Consider the following 14,080-nt stretch of genomic DNA (forward strand, 5'->3'; position numbering starts at 1 on the left):
GTGGGGTTGTAAATTGGGTGGGGCAAGGTCTCAGGGAATCACCAGGGCAGAGCAAACAGTGATGGCTGTCAGTCAGCTGTCTCGATGTCTCCGTGTCCCTGCGTCCCACGCTCCCACAGTAACAATGATCCCTGCGAGCAGCTCTGCAAGAAAGCCACCCTCGCTTTCCGACCCGATGCCAGACAGCCCAGTTTCTCCCTGTAGGAGTCTAGGTCCCCAGAGTCTCGCCGGAAACTGGAGTTCAGAGCAGCTGGGAGCTTGTATCTCCCTTCCAATTGAAAAAAAAACAGCACTCCCAGTTGCCAGCTCGTTTCGCGCACCTCTGTACCTCTGCTCTTGGCGCCTCTGCACTTCCTACCCAGTCTCTGTGCTTTTTTCTTTCCTTCTAGGTGTACAACTTCCACTCAGCCAGCTTTCCCGTGGTTCTGGATGATAGCCGTTTTGTCTTTGTAGTTTTGGTGTGGTTGTGGGGGGCAGCACATACAAGTGTATACCTTATGCTGCCATCGTGGTTCTCCTTGGGTAGATATTTAGAAGTGGAATTGATAGGTTGTGTAGTAGTTTGTTTAACTTTTTGAGAATCTGCCAAACTATTTTAATGTGGCTGCCACATTTTACATTCTTACCAGCAATGTACAAGAGTTCCAATTTCTGCACATTGGTTATTGTCGTCTGTCTTTTGATTGCAGTCACTTTAGTGGGTGTGCAGTGGTATGTCATTATGGTTTTGATTTGCATTTCCCTAATGACTAGTCATGTTGAATACCTTTTCATATACTTATTAGCCCTTTGTACCTATACATTCCTTGAAGAAAATGTCTATTCCAAATCCTTTGCTCATGTTTGACTGAATTGTCACCGTATTACTGAGTTGTAAGAGTTTTGTTTTTGTTTTTTGTAAATTCTGGATACAAATCCCTTATTAAGTATGTGTTTTGCAAATGCTTTTTCTAAGTCTGTTGCTTGTCTTTTTGTTTTCTTTTTTTAAAAAAATATTTTTATTGATTTCAGAGAGGAAGGGAGAGGGAGAGAAAGAGAAACATCAATGACGAGAGAGAATCATGGACCAGCTGCCTCCTGAATGCCCCCCATTGGGGACCAAGCCAGCAACCTGGGCATGTGCTCTGACCAGAAATTGAAACCCTGACCTCCTGGTCAGCCACTGAGCCATGCTGCCGAGCAGGGCAAACATATTGAAATTAACTCCACCTCTTGCCTTTTGAGGGCAGTGACCAGAGAATTTAGTCACCATGTGGCTCAAAGGCATGTTGGGAAGATTAACCAGACGGCTCCCAGCAGTCAGCAACCAGGGTGAGCTGGCCTGGCGGAAGCCGGACATGGGCAGGTTGGGGTCTGAGCCTGGTGGGGTAAGGGGTGGAGGGTCAGGGTCAGGGTCAGGGCCAGGAGGCCCGACACAGTCCTTTCTCTGCCTCTAGCCCTCTGGGACCCTCCTGTGCTCTCACCTCGAGGGGTCTTTTTGTTTTCTTAATGCAGTCTTTTGAAGTGTAAAAGTCTTGAATTCTGATGAGGTCCCTTTTATCAATTTTCCAGAAATAAATAGACTTATAGTCAATTGATTTTTGACAAATGCAATTCACTGACAAGAAGATAGTCTGGGGGCTGGGGGGCAAATGGGGAGATAGGGACACATATGTAATACCTTAATCAATAAAATAAAATAAAAACAAGATAGTCTGTTCAAAGATGCTGCTGAGATAACTGAATATCCATATGCAAAAAGATGAACTTAGATGCTCACCTTAGACCATACACAAAAATTAACTCAAAATGGCCCACAGACATTAATGCAAGAGATAAAATAATAAAACTTTTAGAAGAAAACATGGAAAAGAATATTTCAAGATCTTGGGTTAGATTTTTTCATCTATTCTTGAATTCTTGTTCAGATTAAACACAATACATCTGTGTGTGTGTGTGTGTGTGCATGCGCGCTATGTGTGTATAATGTAGGCAAATAAATATATAGTCACTTTCAGTCAAAAGGAAAAAATTGTACCAGGCTTGTTGACTAAAGTTTGAATTATCAATGACATAAATATGTTGAAAGAAAGTATACCAGGATAAGCCACAAGCCAACCAGAACAGAACATCCAGAGCTTGGCAGGTGGAATTTAAGACAAAGCTGTGTAAATAGTAGGTAATCCCCTCTTTAAATAACTATGCAATGGGTGTGTGCTTACATTTCATGCTAAGAAATGTTGACTATAGGCAGCCACTGATTGCAGATTAAGAAAGCAATCTCCTGTAGAAGGATGACTATCAGCTAAGGAGATGCTGCATCCTCTAATGTTTGTAATGATTTCAAAAGGTGAACATGAAAAACTTACAGCCTATTATTTTCAACATATGTAAGAAGAAATTACTGTTGAAAACTGTATAAACATAATTCATTAATGAAGAAAGTTTTAGATGAAAGCCTCCTTTTTAAAGGCACTTTCTTCTATTAAATTGTCTAGATTGCACCTAAAATTATTAAAAGCTAATTTCACGGTCAAATTGCCACTTTCCCCACCACAAGGGAACACAAGGATATTGGCATAGATCTTGGCAGCTTGTGTTCACTCTGAGTCAGTCAGTGACCTGCCTGTCTCTCTTCATGGCTAATTGACAGCCTTTGCCAAAGCCCGAGTCTTGGTTTCCTCTATTTCGGAGCAACATTTGTTTTCAAAACACATTTCTTGATATAGAGTCATGTGTTGCTTAATGACAGGATGTTCTGAGACGTGTGTTGTTAGGAAATTTCATCATTGTGTAAATATCATAGAGTGCAGTTACACAAACCTAGATGGGATAGCCTATACCTAAGGATATAGTGTAGAGCCTATTGCTACTAGGCTACAAACCTGAACAGTATGTTACTGTATTGAACACTCTAGGCAATTATAGCACAATAGTATTTAAACATAACTAAACATAGAAAAGGTACAGTAAAAATATGATGTGAAATATAAAAATGTGTGTATGGGTGCATTGTGGAGGAGGGTGTAGAAGGAGGACTGTGGAGGGAGGTTTTGCTGGCGAGAGATTGGTCATCAGGAGGGGTGAGGGAGGAAGGGAGAGAAGGAAGAGAAGGGGAAATTGAGGAAGAGCAGAGATCAAAAGAGACCCAGAGAAATAATAAAAAGGAGAGGGAGACGGGGGAGAGAGGGAAGGGATGAGAATAGAGGGGAAGGGGCAAGTGTATGAGTGTGTGCCTGTGAGCACGTGTAGGAAGGCAGAAGGCTGGTTGGTAAATAGCATGCTGAGCTTCCTCCTCTATTTAAACCAGTAGTTCTCAACCTTCCTAATGCCACGACCCTTTAATACAGTTCCTCATGTTGTGGTGACCCCCAATTTCATTGTTACAAATTGAACATAATTAAAGCATAGTGATTAATCACAAAACAATATGTAATTATATATGTGTTTTCCGATGGTCTTAGGCGACCCCTGTGAAAGAGTCGTTCGACCCCCAAAGCGGTTGTGACCCACAGGTTGAGAACCACTGATTTAAACCATCCAGAGCTACCAGTAAATTCAACACTATAGTCAGGGCCAGCTTTTTCTTCTAACATTTCAAACAAACGTTTTGCTTATAATCCATTACCGTATGGAACCACCATTATACACAGAGTCTGTGATTGACTGAAATGTCATGAGGTGTATGATTGCAATGAGAACGCATTATTGCTTTGTTTTGCATTGCTATTTATTATAATTTTAATATATTTTCAGGTACAAATGGTTATTTATATATCCACTAGAGGACCTCGGCCTGGCCTACCTCCTCTCACAATCTGGGACCCCTTGGGGGATGTTGGACTGCCAGTTTCAGCCTGATCCCTGCAGACCAGGTTGAGGGACCCCACCAGTGCATGAATCCATGCACCGGGCCGGTTTCAGGCCAGGCCAAAGGACCCCACTGGTGCACTGGACCTCTAGTATACATAAAAATCTTTGGTTAATCTCTTCTTGCCCTCCCCCTCCCCTCTTCCCTCTAAGATTCATCAGTCTGTTCATGTTTCCATGCCTGTGCATTGAGCATTTTCCCCCTGGTGGTCAGTGCGCATCATAGCACCAGTTGAACGGTTGCTTAGGCTTTTATATATATAGATTTCTTTCTCTTATGAAATGTAACATGTTTTATTGTTCTTTTATTCTTTATATGAGTGGTTTTTAAGTCATCAGAGCTATACCCTGCCTTATAGCATTTGACAAGGATCTTAGAACATAATAAACACTTGAAGTAAATATTCATTTTTAATATTGCAGTTTTAAAATTGCATTTCTCTGGTCCCAAGGTCTAATAGCATAAACTATACCACAAAATCAATAAAATTACTAAAATAGTATTATAGGAGAGACATGAAGGTTTATTGTAATGAAGCCAATCTTTCAATGCTAAGAGCTAAACACCAACTTTTTTCTTTCTTGAGTACCTAGTGACATGATGTTCTCTTATTTATTCTAAAGAGAAATACTCTCTTTTCTTATATCACAGCCTCTATCTAAATCTCTTGGACTTAGACTTTTTTTCTTTTGAATATTTTCCTTTTGATGCTAAGTTTTTTTTGTATAAATACATTTTTATTGATTTTAGAGAGGAAGGGAGAGGGAGAAAGAGATAGAAACATCAACAATGAGAAAGAATCATTGATTGACTGCCTCCTGCATGCCCCCTACTGGGGATCAAGCCTGAAACCTAGGCATGTGCCCTTGACTGGAATCAAACCCAAGACCCTTCAGTCTGCAGGTTGACTATCTACAGAGCCAAACCAGCTAGGGCGAAAGTTACACTTTTAAAATCCAGAATGAAGTAGACTTAGCTGAATGTAGACACACAGCAAGAAGTGTCCCATATAAAGTCAGCCTTATTATCATTGTTAACATATTTTAATAATCACTTTCATCTTGAAACAAAAATAATTTATCAGCTCATCAGAATTTCACATAGATTTGAAAGAGGAATGCTAAGCAGTGAAATAAATACAGCCTTCTTATCAACTTGAATGGTTGACTGGACACTGGCAAAACACGTATGCTAGGAAGTCTGCGTATCAGATGAGTAAAATGGTACTTTATAAAATACAAGTGCACTGAAAAAAATTCACAAATCCTTTAAAAACACTTTCCTTCCTGCCTAAGATATAACCTAGACTGCTCCTGAATAACTTTTTCAAATACTATCTGCCCTGATCTTTTTGGTTATAGCCCTCCAGCCCTTGTGTCACCTGGAAATACTAATTCTCACCTAGAGCCTTGTTCTGACCTCAGGGCCTGGGCCAGTGCTGCCCTCTCTATACTGAAAGAATTTTCGGAAGCCTGAGACTAGTAACTAATCTGCTCAGTATCAGATTGTCCACTCTGCTGATCCTGCTCTGATACTGTAACCTAGTTTCAGGCACTAAAATTTTATCTGGTTATTCATATCCAAGCTCCTATCTTGAAACTAGAACCTGGATTCTTGTTATGATCCTCAGTCTATCCTGGGACCTTACTTTTTATCCCAGTTGGGACAATACTCCCTATAATGTTTTGTGGGCTTAGTTAGAGACATACCCTGGAACTTCAGTCCCCAGTACATGCCACCTGACAGCTATGAGGTAGACTTTGTTCATGTCTGGATTTCCACTTATTGCCTCTAGTAATGGGCCCTATGTTTGAGTTAAATTTCCTGTCAACTACCAGTTCCTTTCTCCATCCTGTCCTAGCATTGGCAGGATTTGGGATTCTGGTCACCCAGAGACTGGCCTATCTCAATGCTGATTCTAATTCTAATAGTAACTCAAGTAATTTACCTATATTTTAAAATATGTCTGTTCAAACCAGCCGAGAGTAAATTTTAAATGCCTTATTAAATATACATCTACTGTTTGAAATTTTAAATATATTTTTATTGATTTCAGAGGGGAAGGGAGAGGGAGAGAGAGATAGAAATATCAATGATGAGAGAGAATCATCGATTGGCTGCCTCCTACATGCCCCCTCTGGGGACCAGGCCTGCAACCCAGGCATGTGCCCTTGACCAGAATTGAACCTGGGACCCTTCGGTCCACAGGCCAACGCTCTACCCAATGAGCCAAACCAGCTAGGGCTATTGTTTGAAATTTTAAAAGAAAATGCCCCATTACCTGTCTGAATGAATCCTGATTTGTATCCATTAGTTGTGCCATTTTCTGGGGTCACAGTTGATGACACTGAAGAGTTTGGTTTAATAGAGTGGCAAGTAGCAGAGGATTGTCGGCTTCTACATTCTGGAAAAGAGTGAGAGTCACATTATGTATGGAGGCCCAATATTATGTTAAAACAGGTGATGGGGACACAATCCATAAAATCTCTAAAATAAATTGCTGCTCCTTAAATGGCAACCAGTTTCCTTATTTGAGATCCCCCTGCTTTAGTCCTGACTCCAATAGGATGTTCAACATGGTGAGCACAATTTGTCTTCCTAGGGCCAGATGTCATGTTTAGAAAACCAAGAAATGGTCACAAAGAATGATTTTTAACCCACAGACGAGTTCCCAGGGGAAAAATTACTCATAACCAATATAGTCATACTAATTTTATGGGTAAGACTGAGGTTAAACTATCAATAGTTTCTAAAAATCTAATAAGCTTTCAAATACCAATTAACCTGCTGCCCAGGATTGATTTAAATGTAGAACAGTAACCTGGAGTCCAGCTAGGCTACCTTTAACTTATGTTCAAGATTGCAAGAAAAAATTAGAAATTTTTATTATTCTCAGTTCTTAGTAAAGGAAATAAGTAGACAATATTCAAGTTGATTACTGATCATGAAACACCAAGCTTCATTTTAATTAAGCTAATATGGGTCTCTGATATATTTTAATAATATCTTGTAATGGTTCAGGTAGATAGCAAATGCTATGACAATGTTCTGGGCTGTAGCTTCTAACAAAGTTATACTATATATTTTATCATATTACTTAAGGTAGCATGTGAAGAAGCTATTTAGTTAGTCATAGTCCCATTCACTTAATTTTGCCTTTATTTCCCTTGACTTTGGGGTCAAATTAATGAAATGTTCTCTACGACCAAGGCCCATAAGTTTAGTACACGTTTTCATCTATAAAATCTATTGTTTCCGGCCTTATATTTAAGTATTTGAATCATTTTGAATTAATTTTGGTACATGGGGACAAAGTGTAGTTTAGTGTCATTCTTTTGCATATGTTTTTCCAATTTTCCCAGCACCAATTTTGGCTCCTTAGTCAAAAATTATTTGCCCATAAACACGTGGTTTTAGTTCTGGGCTCTCGATTCTGTTCCATTGGTCTGTGTGTCTGTTTTTCTGCCAGTACCATGCTGTTTTGATTATATTAGCTCTGTAGTATAATTTGAAGTCAGGTAGTATGATATCTCTGGCTTTGTTCTTTTTTCTCAGGATTGTTTTGGCTATTTGGGGGTCTTTTGTGGTTTCATACAAATTTGATGTGTGTTTTTTTCTAATTCTTTAAAAACTGACATTAGGATTTTGATGGGGATTGTATTAAATCTGTATATTGCTTTGGGTAATATGGCCATTTTATGTTGATTCTTCCAAGCCATAAACATGGAATATTTTTCCATTTTGTTGTGTTTTTTTTTTCAATCTCCTTTAATAATGCTTTGTAGTTTGATCATTGGCCTCCTTTATTAAGTTTATTCCTATGTATTTTATTCTTTTGGTTGCTATTGCAAAAGGAATTCTTTTTTTTCATTTCTTTTTTTCTGAAGTTTCGTTAGCATATAGGAAAGTACTGGCATTTTGTACATTGATGTTTGTAACCTTCAACTTTACTATATTTATTGTTTCGATAGTTTTTTGGTGAAGTCTTTAGGGTTTTTTAGATACAGAATCATGTCATCTGAAAAGAGTGATACTTTTACTTTTTAATTACCAATTTGGATGCCTTGTATTTCTTTCTCTTGCCTGATTGCTTTGGCTCAGATTTTCAGAACTATCCTATATAATAAAAGCCTAATATGCAAATTGACTGAATGGTGCAACGACCGGATGTGCACTGACCACCAGGGGGCAGATGCTCAACGCAGGAGATGCCCCCAGCCTGCAGGCCCCAGGCTAGCCAAGGCGGATGGCAGCGGGGGGGCCCCCCAATCACCCCACCAGTTGCCCCGCCAGTTCCCCCACAGATCGGCCCTGCTTGCTGGTCAGGCCTAGGGATCCTACCCATTCACGAATTTTGTGCATCGGGCCTTTAGTGCTGAATAAGAGTGGCGAGAGTGGGCATCTTTGTCTTATTCCTGACGTTTTTAGGAAAAGCTTTCAGTTTTTCCCATTAAGTTTGATATTGGATGAAGGTTTGTCACATATGGTCTTTATTATATTGAGTACTTTCCTTCTATAGCGTCTTCTTGAATGTTCTAATCATAAATGGATGTTGTATCTTATCAAATGTTTTTTCTGCATCGATTGATAAGATCATGTGATTTTTATCTTTTGTTTTGTTTACGTGATGTATTCCGTTGATTGATTTGTGTATGTTGAACCATCCTTGTGCCCCCAGAATGAACCCCACTTGATTGTGATGTATTATTTCTTAAATGTGTTATTGTATTCTATTTGCTAGTATTTTGTTTAGGATTTTTGCATCTGTATTCATCAGAGATAACTTTTCTTTGGTTTTTTTAAAAATAAATCTTTATTGTTCAGATTATTATAGTTGTTCCTCTTTTCCAGAGCTCCCCTCCACCTGGTTCCCATCCCACCCCCTGTCCTTACCGCCCCCCCACTGTCCTTGTCCATAGGTGTATGATTTTTGTCCAGTCTCTTCCCGCACCCCCCACACCCCCTCCCCCCGAGAATTGTCAGTCCACTCCCTTTCTATGCCCCTGATTCTATTATATTCACCAGTTTATTCTGTTTGTCAGATTTTTTATTCACTTGATTTTTAGATTCACTTGTTGATAGATATGCATTTTTTGTCACTTTGTTGTTCATAATTTTTATCTTTACCTTTTTCTTCTTCTTCCTCTTCTTAAAGAATACCTTTCAGCATTTTATATAATACTGGTTTGGCGGTGATGCACTCCTTTAGCTTTTCCTTATCTGTGAAGCTCTTTATCTGACCTTCAATTCTAAATGATAGCTTTGCTGGGTAGAGTAATCTTGGTTGTAGGTTCTTGCTATTCATCACTTTGAATATTTCTTGCCACTCCCTTATGGCCTGCATAGTTTCTGTTGAGAAATCAGCTGACAGTTGTATGGGTACTCCCTTGTAGGTAACTAACTGTTTTTCGCTTGCTGCTTCTAATATTCTCTCTTTGTCTTTTGTCCTTGGCATTTTAATTATGATGTGTCTTGGTGTGGTCCTCTTTGGATTCCTTTTGTTTGGGGTTCTCTGTGCTTCCTGGACTTGTAAGTCTACTTCTTTCACCAGGTGGGGGAAGTTTTCTGTCATTATTTCTTCAAATAGGTTTTCAATATCTTGCTCTCTCTCTTCTTCTGGCACCCTTATAATTCGGATGTTGGTACGCTTGAAGTTGTCCCAGAGGCTCCTTGCACTATCTTCATATTTCTGTATTCTTTTTTCCTTTTGCTTTTCCGGTTGGGTTTTTTTTGCTTCTTCGTATTTCAAATCTTTGCCTCGATTCTTGGGATCCTCTAGTCCAGGGGTCCTCAAACTTTTTAAACAGGGGGCCAGTTCACTGTCCCTCAGACCATTGGAGGGCCGGACTATGAACAAATTCCTATGTACACTGCACATATCTTATTTTGAAGTAAAAAAACAAAATGGGAACAAATACAATATTTGTATTTGCATGTGGCCCACGGGCTGTAGTTTGAGGACCCCTGCTCTAGACTGTTGTTGGGATCTCTGTATATTATTCTTTACTAAAGGCCCGGTGCACAAAAATTTGTGCACTCAGGGGGGGTCCCCTCAGCCCGGCCTGTGCCCTCTTGCAGTCTGGGAGCTCTCGGGGGATGACCACCTGCTGGCTTAGGCCTGCTCCCCAGGGGATTGGACCTAAGCTGGCAATCAGACATCCCTCTGGCAGCCCGGCAGCCCTCGGGGGATGTCCACTTGCCAGCAGGGAGCAGGCCTAAACTGCAGTCGGACATCCTTAGCACTGCGGAGGAGGCAGGAGAGGCTCCCACCACTACTGCTGTACTGGCAGCCATCAGCCTGGCTTGTGGCTGAGCAGAGCTCCTCCCATGTGAGAGCACCCTGACCACCAGAGGGCAGCTCCTGCATTGAGCATCTGCCCCCTGGTGGTCAGTGTGTGTTATAGTGACCAGTCATTCCCAGTCCTTCTGCTGTTAGGGTCAGTTTGCATATTACCCTTTTACTATATAGGATAGAGGCCTTGTGCATGGGTGGGGGCCGGCTGGTTTGCCCTGAAGGGTGTCCCGGATCAGGGTGGGGGTCCCGCTTGGGTGCCTGGCCAGCCTGGGTAAAGGGCTGATGGCTGTTTGCAGCTGGTCACATCCCCTTCAGGGTGGGGGTCCCCACTGGGGTGCCTGTCCAGTCTGGGTGAGGGGCTGAGGGCCATTTTCAGGCTGGCCAGTGACTGAAGCTCCCAGCCTCTCCTTTTTTTCTTTTCTTTTTTATTCTGGGATTTATTTACCTTCTATAATTGAAACTCTGTTGCCGTCACTGGTGCTCCCAGCTCTGAGGCCACAGCTGGCTGAAAGCAGGTATCTGGGGTTTGTTTAGCTTCTATAATTGAAACATTGTTGCTTCCGGAGCTCAGAGCCGGGCCGCGGCAGGCAGGGAACCTTGGCTTCCTCCATCACTGGAGCAAGCAAGCCTCCTGCTCGCTTCAGCTGCGTGGCTGCCGGCCGCCATCTTTGTTGGCAGTTAATTTGCATATCTCCCTGATTAGCCAATGGGAAGCGTAGCGCAGGTACGGTTAATTACCCTTTTTGTCTTTTATTAGATAGGATTTCAGTCAGTGTATGCTTAATTTCTAATTGGTCCTTTTTCATATCCTTGAGGGTCTCACTAAATTTATCGACCATTTCTAGAAAGTTCTTGAAAAACCTTAAAAGTGTGGTTTTGAACTCTATATCCAGTATTTTGCTTTCCTCCATTTCTGTCATTTGTGTCCTGTTTCTTTGTCTCGCATTTTTTATGCTTCCCTGTGTTGATAGAGTGGCCTTGTGTGCCAGGTGTCCTATAGGGCCCAGTGGCTCAGCCTCCCTAATTACCTGAGGTGGACACTCTTGGTGCACCCCTTTGTGGGCTGTGTGGACAGTCTTGTTGTAGTAAAGCTTTGATTGCTGTTGGTATCACTGGGAGGAATTGACCTCCCGGCCAATTGGCTGTGAGGACCATTTGTGTCTACAATGGAAGAGCTGCTGTGCTGAAGACACCCTTATGGGGCAGGACTTGCTTCAGTGGAGCTTTGGTGCTCACTGAGTCTGCCCCAAGTGTGTCTCTCATGGATGTGAAGAGTTGTAATCTGGATGGTCTCACTCTGACCACTGGGTACACTGGCTTTGGATCTCCAAGGAGGTGAAAAGTCAGCCACTGCCTGAGGCCACCCAGCAGGAGCTACAGAGAGATCTGCAGATTCCTCCTCTTTGTTTGGGGTTTGGAGGTGCCCAGATGAGGTGCAGCTGTGAAGCAATGCAGGCTGCTGACGAGCCTTAGGCCTTCTTTTGGAAACTCTGGGGTTCTCTGACCCACCTATAGTTTGACAGGTTTTTAGGTGAAGAAAGGCCAGGCCGTTTGTATGTAAAAGCCTCTGCTCACAGCTTGGGTGGGGTTGTAAATTGGGTGAGGTGGGGTCTCAGGGAATCACCAGGGCGGAGCAAACCGCAATGGCTGCCAGTCTGCTCTGCCTCAGAGAGGTCCTGGGGTCTGTGTCCCGCGGCTCCGTGCAGGAACAATGAACGCTGCAAGCACCTCTGCGAGAAAGCCACCCTCACGTTCCTGTCCCGGTGCCAGACAGTCCAGTTTCTCTCCGTATGAGTCTGGGTCCCCAAATTCTCGCCCAGAACTGGAGTTCAGAGTAGTCAGGAGCTTGTATCTCCCCCACCCGATTGAAAAAGACAACTGCATACCCAGCTGCCAGCCCCTTTCGTGCGTGCCTCTGTACCTCCACACTTCCACAACTCTGCACCTCCTACCAGACTCAATGCACTTTTCTCTTTCCTTTTAGTTGTAGAATTTCCACTCAGCCAGCCTTCCCGTGGTTCTGGATGATATTCGTTTTGTCTTTTAGTTGTAGTTTTAATGTGGTTGTGCACGGCAACAAGTTCAGGTGTTTACCTATGCCGCCATCTTCACAACTTTCCATCAGAGATATTGGTCTGCAGTTTTCTTTTTTGCGTTATCCTTGCCAGGTTTTAGTATCAGGGTTATATTGGCCTCAAAAAATATGTTAGAAAGTATGCCTCTTTTTAAATTTTTTTGGAAGATTTTGAGAAAGATAGGTATCAAATCTTTTTTGAATGGTTGCTGGAATTCACTAGTGAAACCACCTGGTCTTGGACTTTTTTTTGGGGGGGGGGGGATTTTTTATGGTTGGTTCAACTTCCTCACTGTTGATTGGTCTATTTAGAATTTCCAATTCTTCATGTTTCAGTCTAGGAAAGTTATATATTTCTAGGGACTTATCCATTTCTTCCAGGATATTGAATTTGGTGGCACACAGTCTCACAGTATGCTAGTATGATCCTTTGTATATCTGTGATATCTGTGGTAACTTCTCCTCTTTCTTTTCTGATTTATATGAGTCTTTTTTTTCCCTCCTTAGTGAGTCTAGCCAGGGGTTCACTAATTTTATTAATCTTTTCAAAGAACCAGCTCTTTGTTGTATTAATCTTTGTATAGTCTTTTTGTTCATCATTTTCTTCAATTCTGCTCTAATTTTTATTAATTCCTTTCTCCTGCTGTTGTCTTGGGCTGTTTTTGTTCTTTTTCTCGGCTCCTCCTGGCTAAAGGGAGCACCAGCCACATCCAATCTCCTCCGTTCTCCAGGCTGAGCCCCACAGTGAGCTCCTGGCTGCACAGCTACCTGGCACATCTCAGCCTTTCTGCCTTCTTGCCTCCCCTGTTTGTTTCCATTTGCTCACTTTTAGATGCTTCGATATCATTTCCCATTCAACCAACAATATGGGAGATGCTATTTGCAAACAATAGCTCTGACAAGGGGTTAATACCCAAAATATATAAAGAATTCATACAACTCAACACCAAACAAACAATCCAATTAAAAAATGAGCAAATAAACAATCAAATTAAAAAATGGACAGACACCTCTCCCAAGAAGACATACAAATGGCCAATAAATATATGAAAAGATGTTCAACTTCACTAGCTAGTAGGTAAATGCAAATAAAAACTACAATGAGATACCATCTCACACCTGTTAGAATGGCTATTATTAACAAGGCAGGTAATAACAAGTGAGGAGAGATAGTGGAGAAAATGGAACCCTCATTTACTGCTGGTGGGAATGTAAACTGGTGCAGCCACTATGGAAAACAGTATGGTGGTTTCTCAAAAAATTAAGAATAGAGTTATCATATGACCCAGCAATTCTTCTAGGTATCTACCTGAAAAACCCAAAAGCATTTATTCGGCAAAGATATATGCACCTCTATGTTCATTGTAGCATTACTCACAGTGGCCAAGACATGGAGACAACCAAAATATCCTTAGATAGAGGATTGTATAAAGAAGATGTGGTACATGTATACAATGGAATACTACTAAGTCATAAGAAAAGATGAAATACTGTTATTTGCAATTACATGGATAGACCACAAGAACATATGCTAAGCAAAATAAGTCAGTCAGTTAGAAAAAGCTAAGGACCACATGATTTCACTCAGATGTGGGATATAAAACTGAAACTCATAGACACAGACAACAGTATGGTGGTTACCAGAGGGATGGGGGTAGGTGAGTAAAGGGGGCCAAATATATGGTGATGGAAGATGGTTTGACTTTGGCCAGTGTGCACACAATGCAATATACAGATTTTGTACCATAGAAATGTATACTTGAAACTTATATGATACTATTAACCAATGTCACCCCAACAAATTTAATTTAAAAATGATAAATGGTTGTAAATGACAAAGCTAATCATAGAGGTTCCTTTA

General features: G+C 41.4%; 1 protein-coding gene across 4 annotated transcripts in view; it reads right to left on the minus strand.

Annotated features, from left to right (window-relative positions):
• Positions 1–14,080, minus strand: part of GREB1L (GREB1 like retinoic acid receptor coactivator) — a 232,024-nt gene that overhangs the window by 80,183 nt on the left and 137,761 nt on the right. For all 4 annotated transcript variants that reach the window (XR_009454134.1, XM_059706495.1, XM_059706496.1 and 1 more), the window contains one exon: positions 6,132–6,254. Coding sequence is in view for 3 of the 4 variants with exons in the window: in XM_059706495.1 (XP_059562478.1) it covers positions 6,132–6,254 (123 nt within the window). In the remaining variant the exon portion in view is untranslated. The remainder of the gene's footprint in view (positions 1–6,131; positions 6,255–14,080) is intronic.

The sequence above is a fragment of the Myotis daubentonii genome, chromosome 8 (assembly GCF_963259705.1).
Source record: "Myotis daubentonii chromosome 8, mMyoDau2.1, whole genome shotgun sequence".
Taxonomy (NCBI): domain Eukaryota; kingdom Metazoa; phylum Chordata; class Mammalia; order Chiroptera; family Vespertilionidae; genus Myotis; species Myotis daubentonii.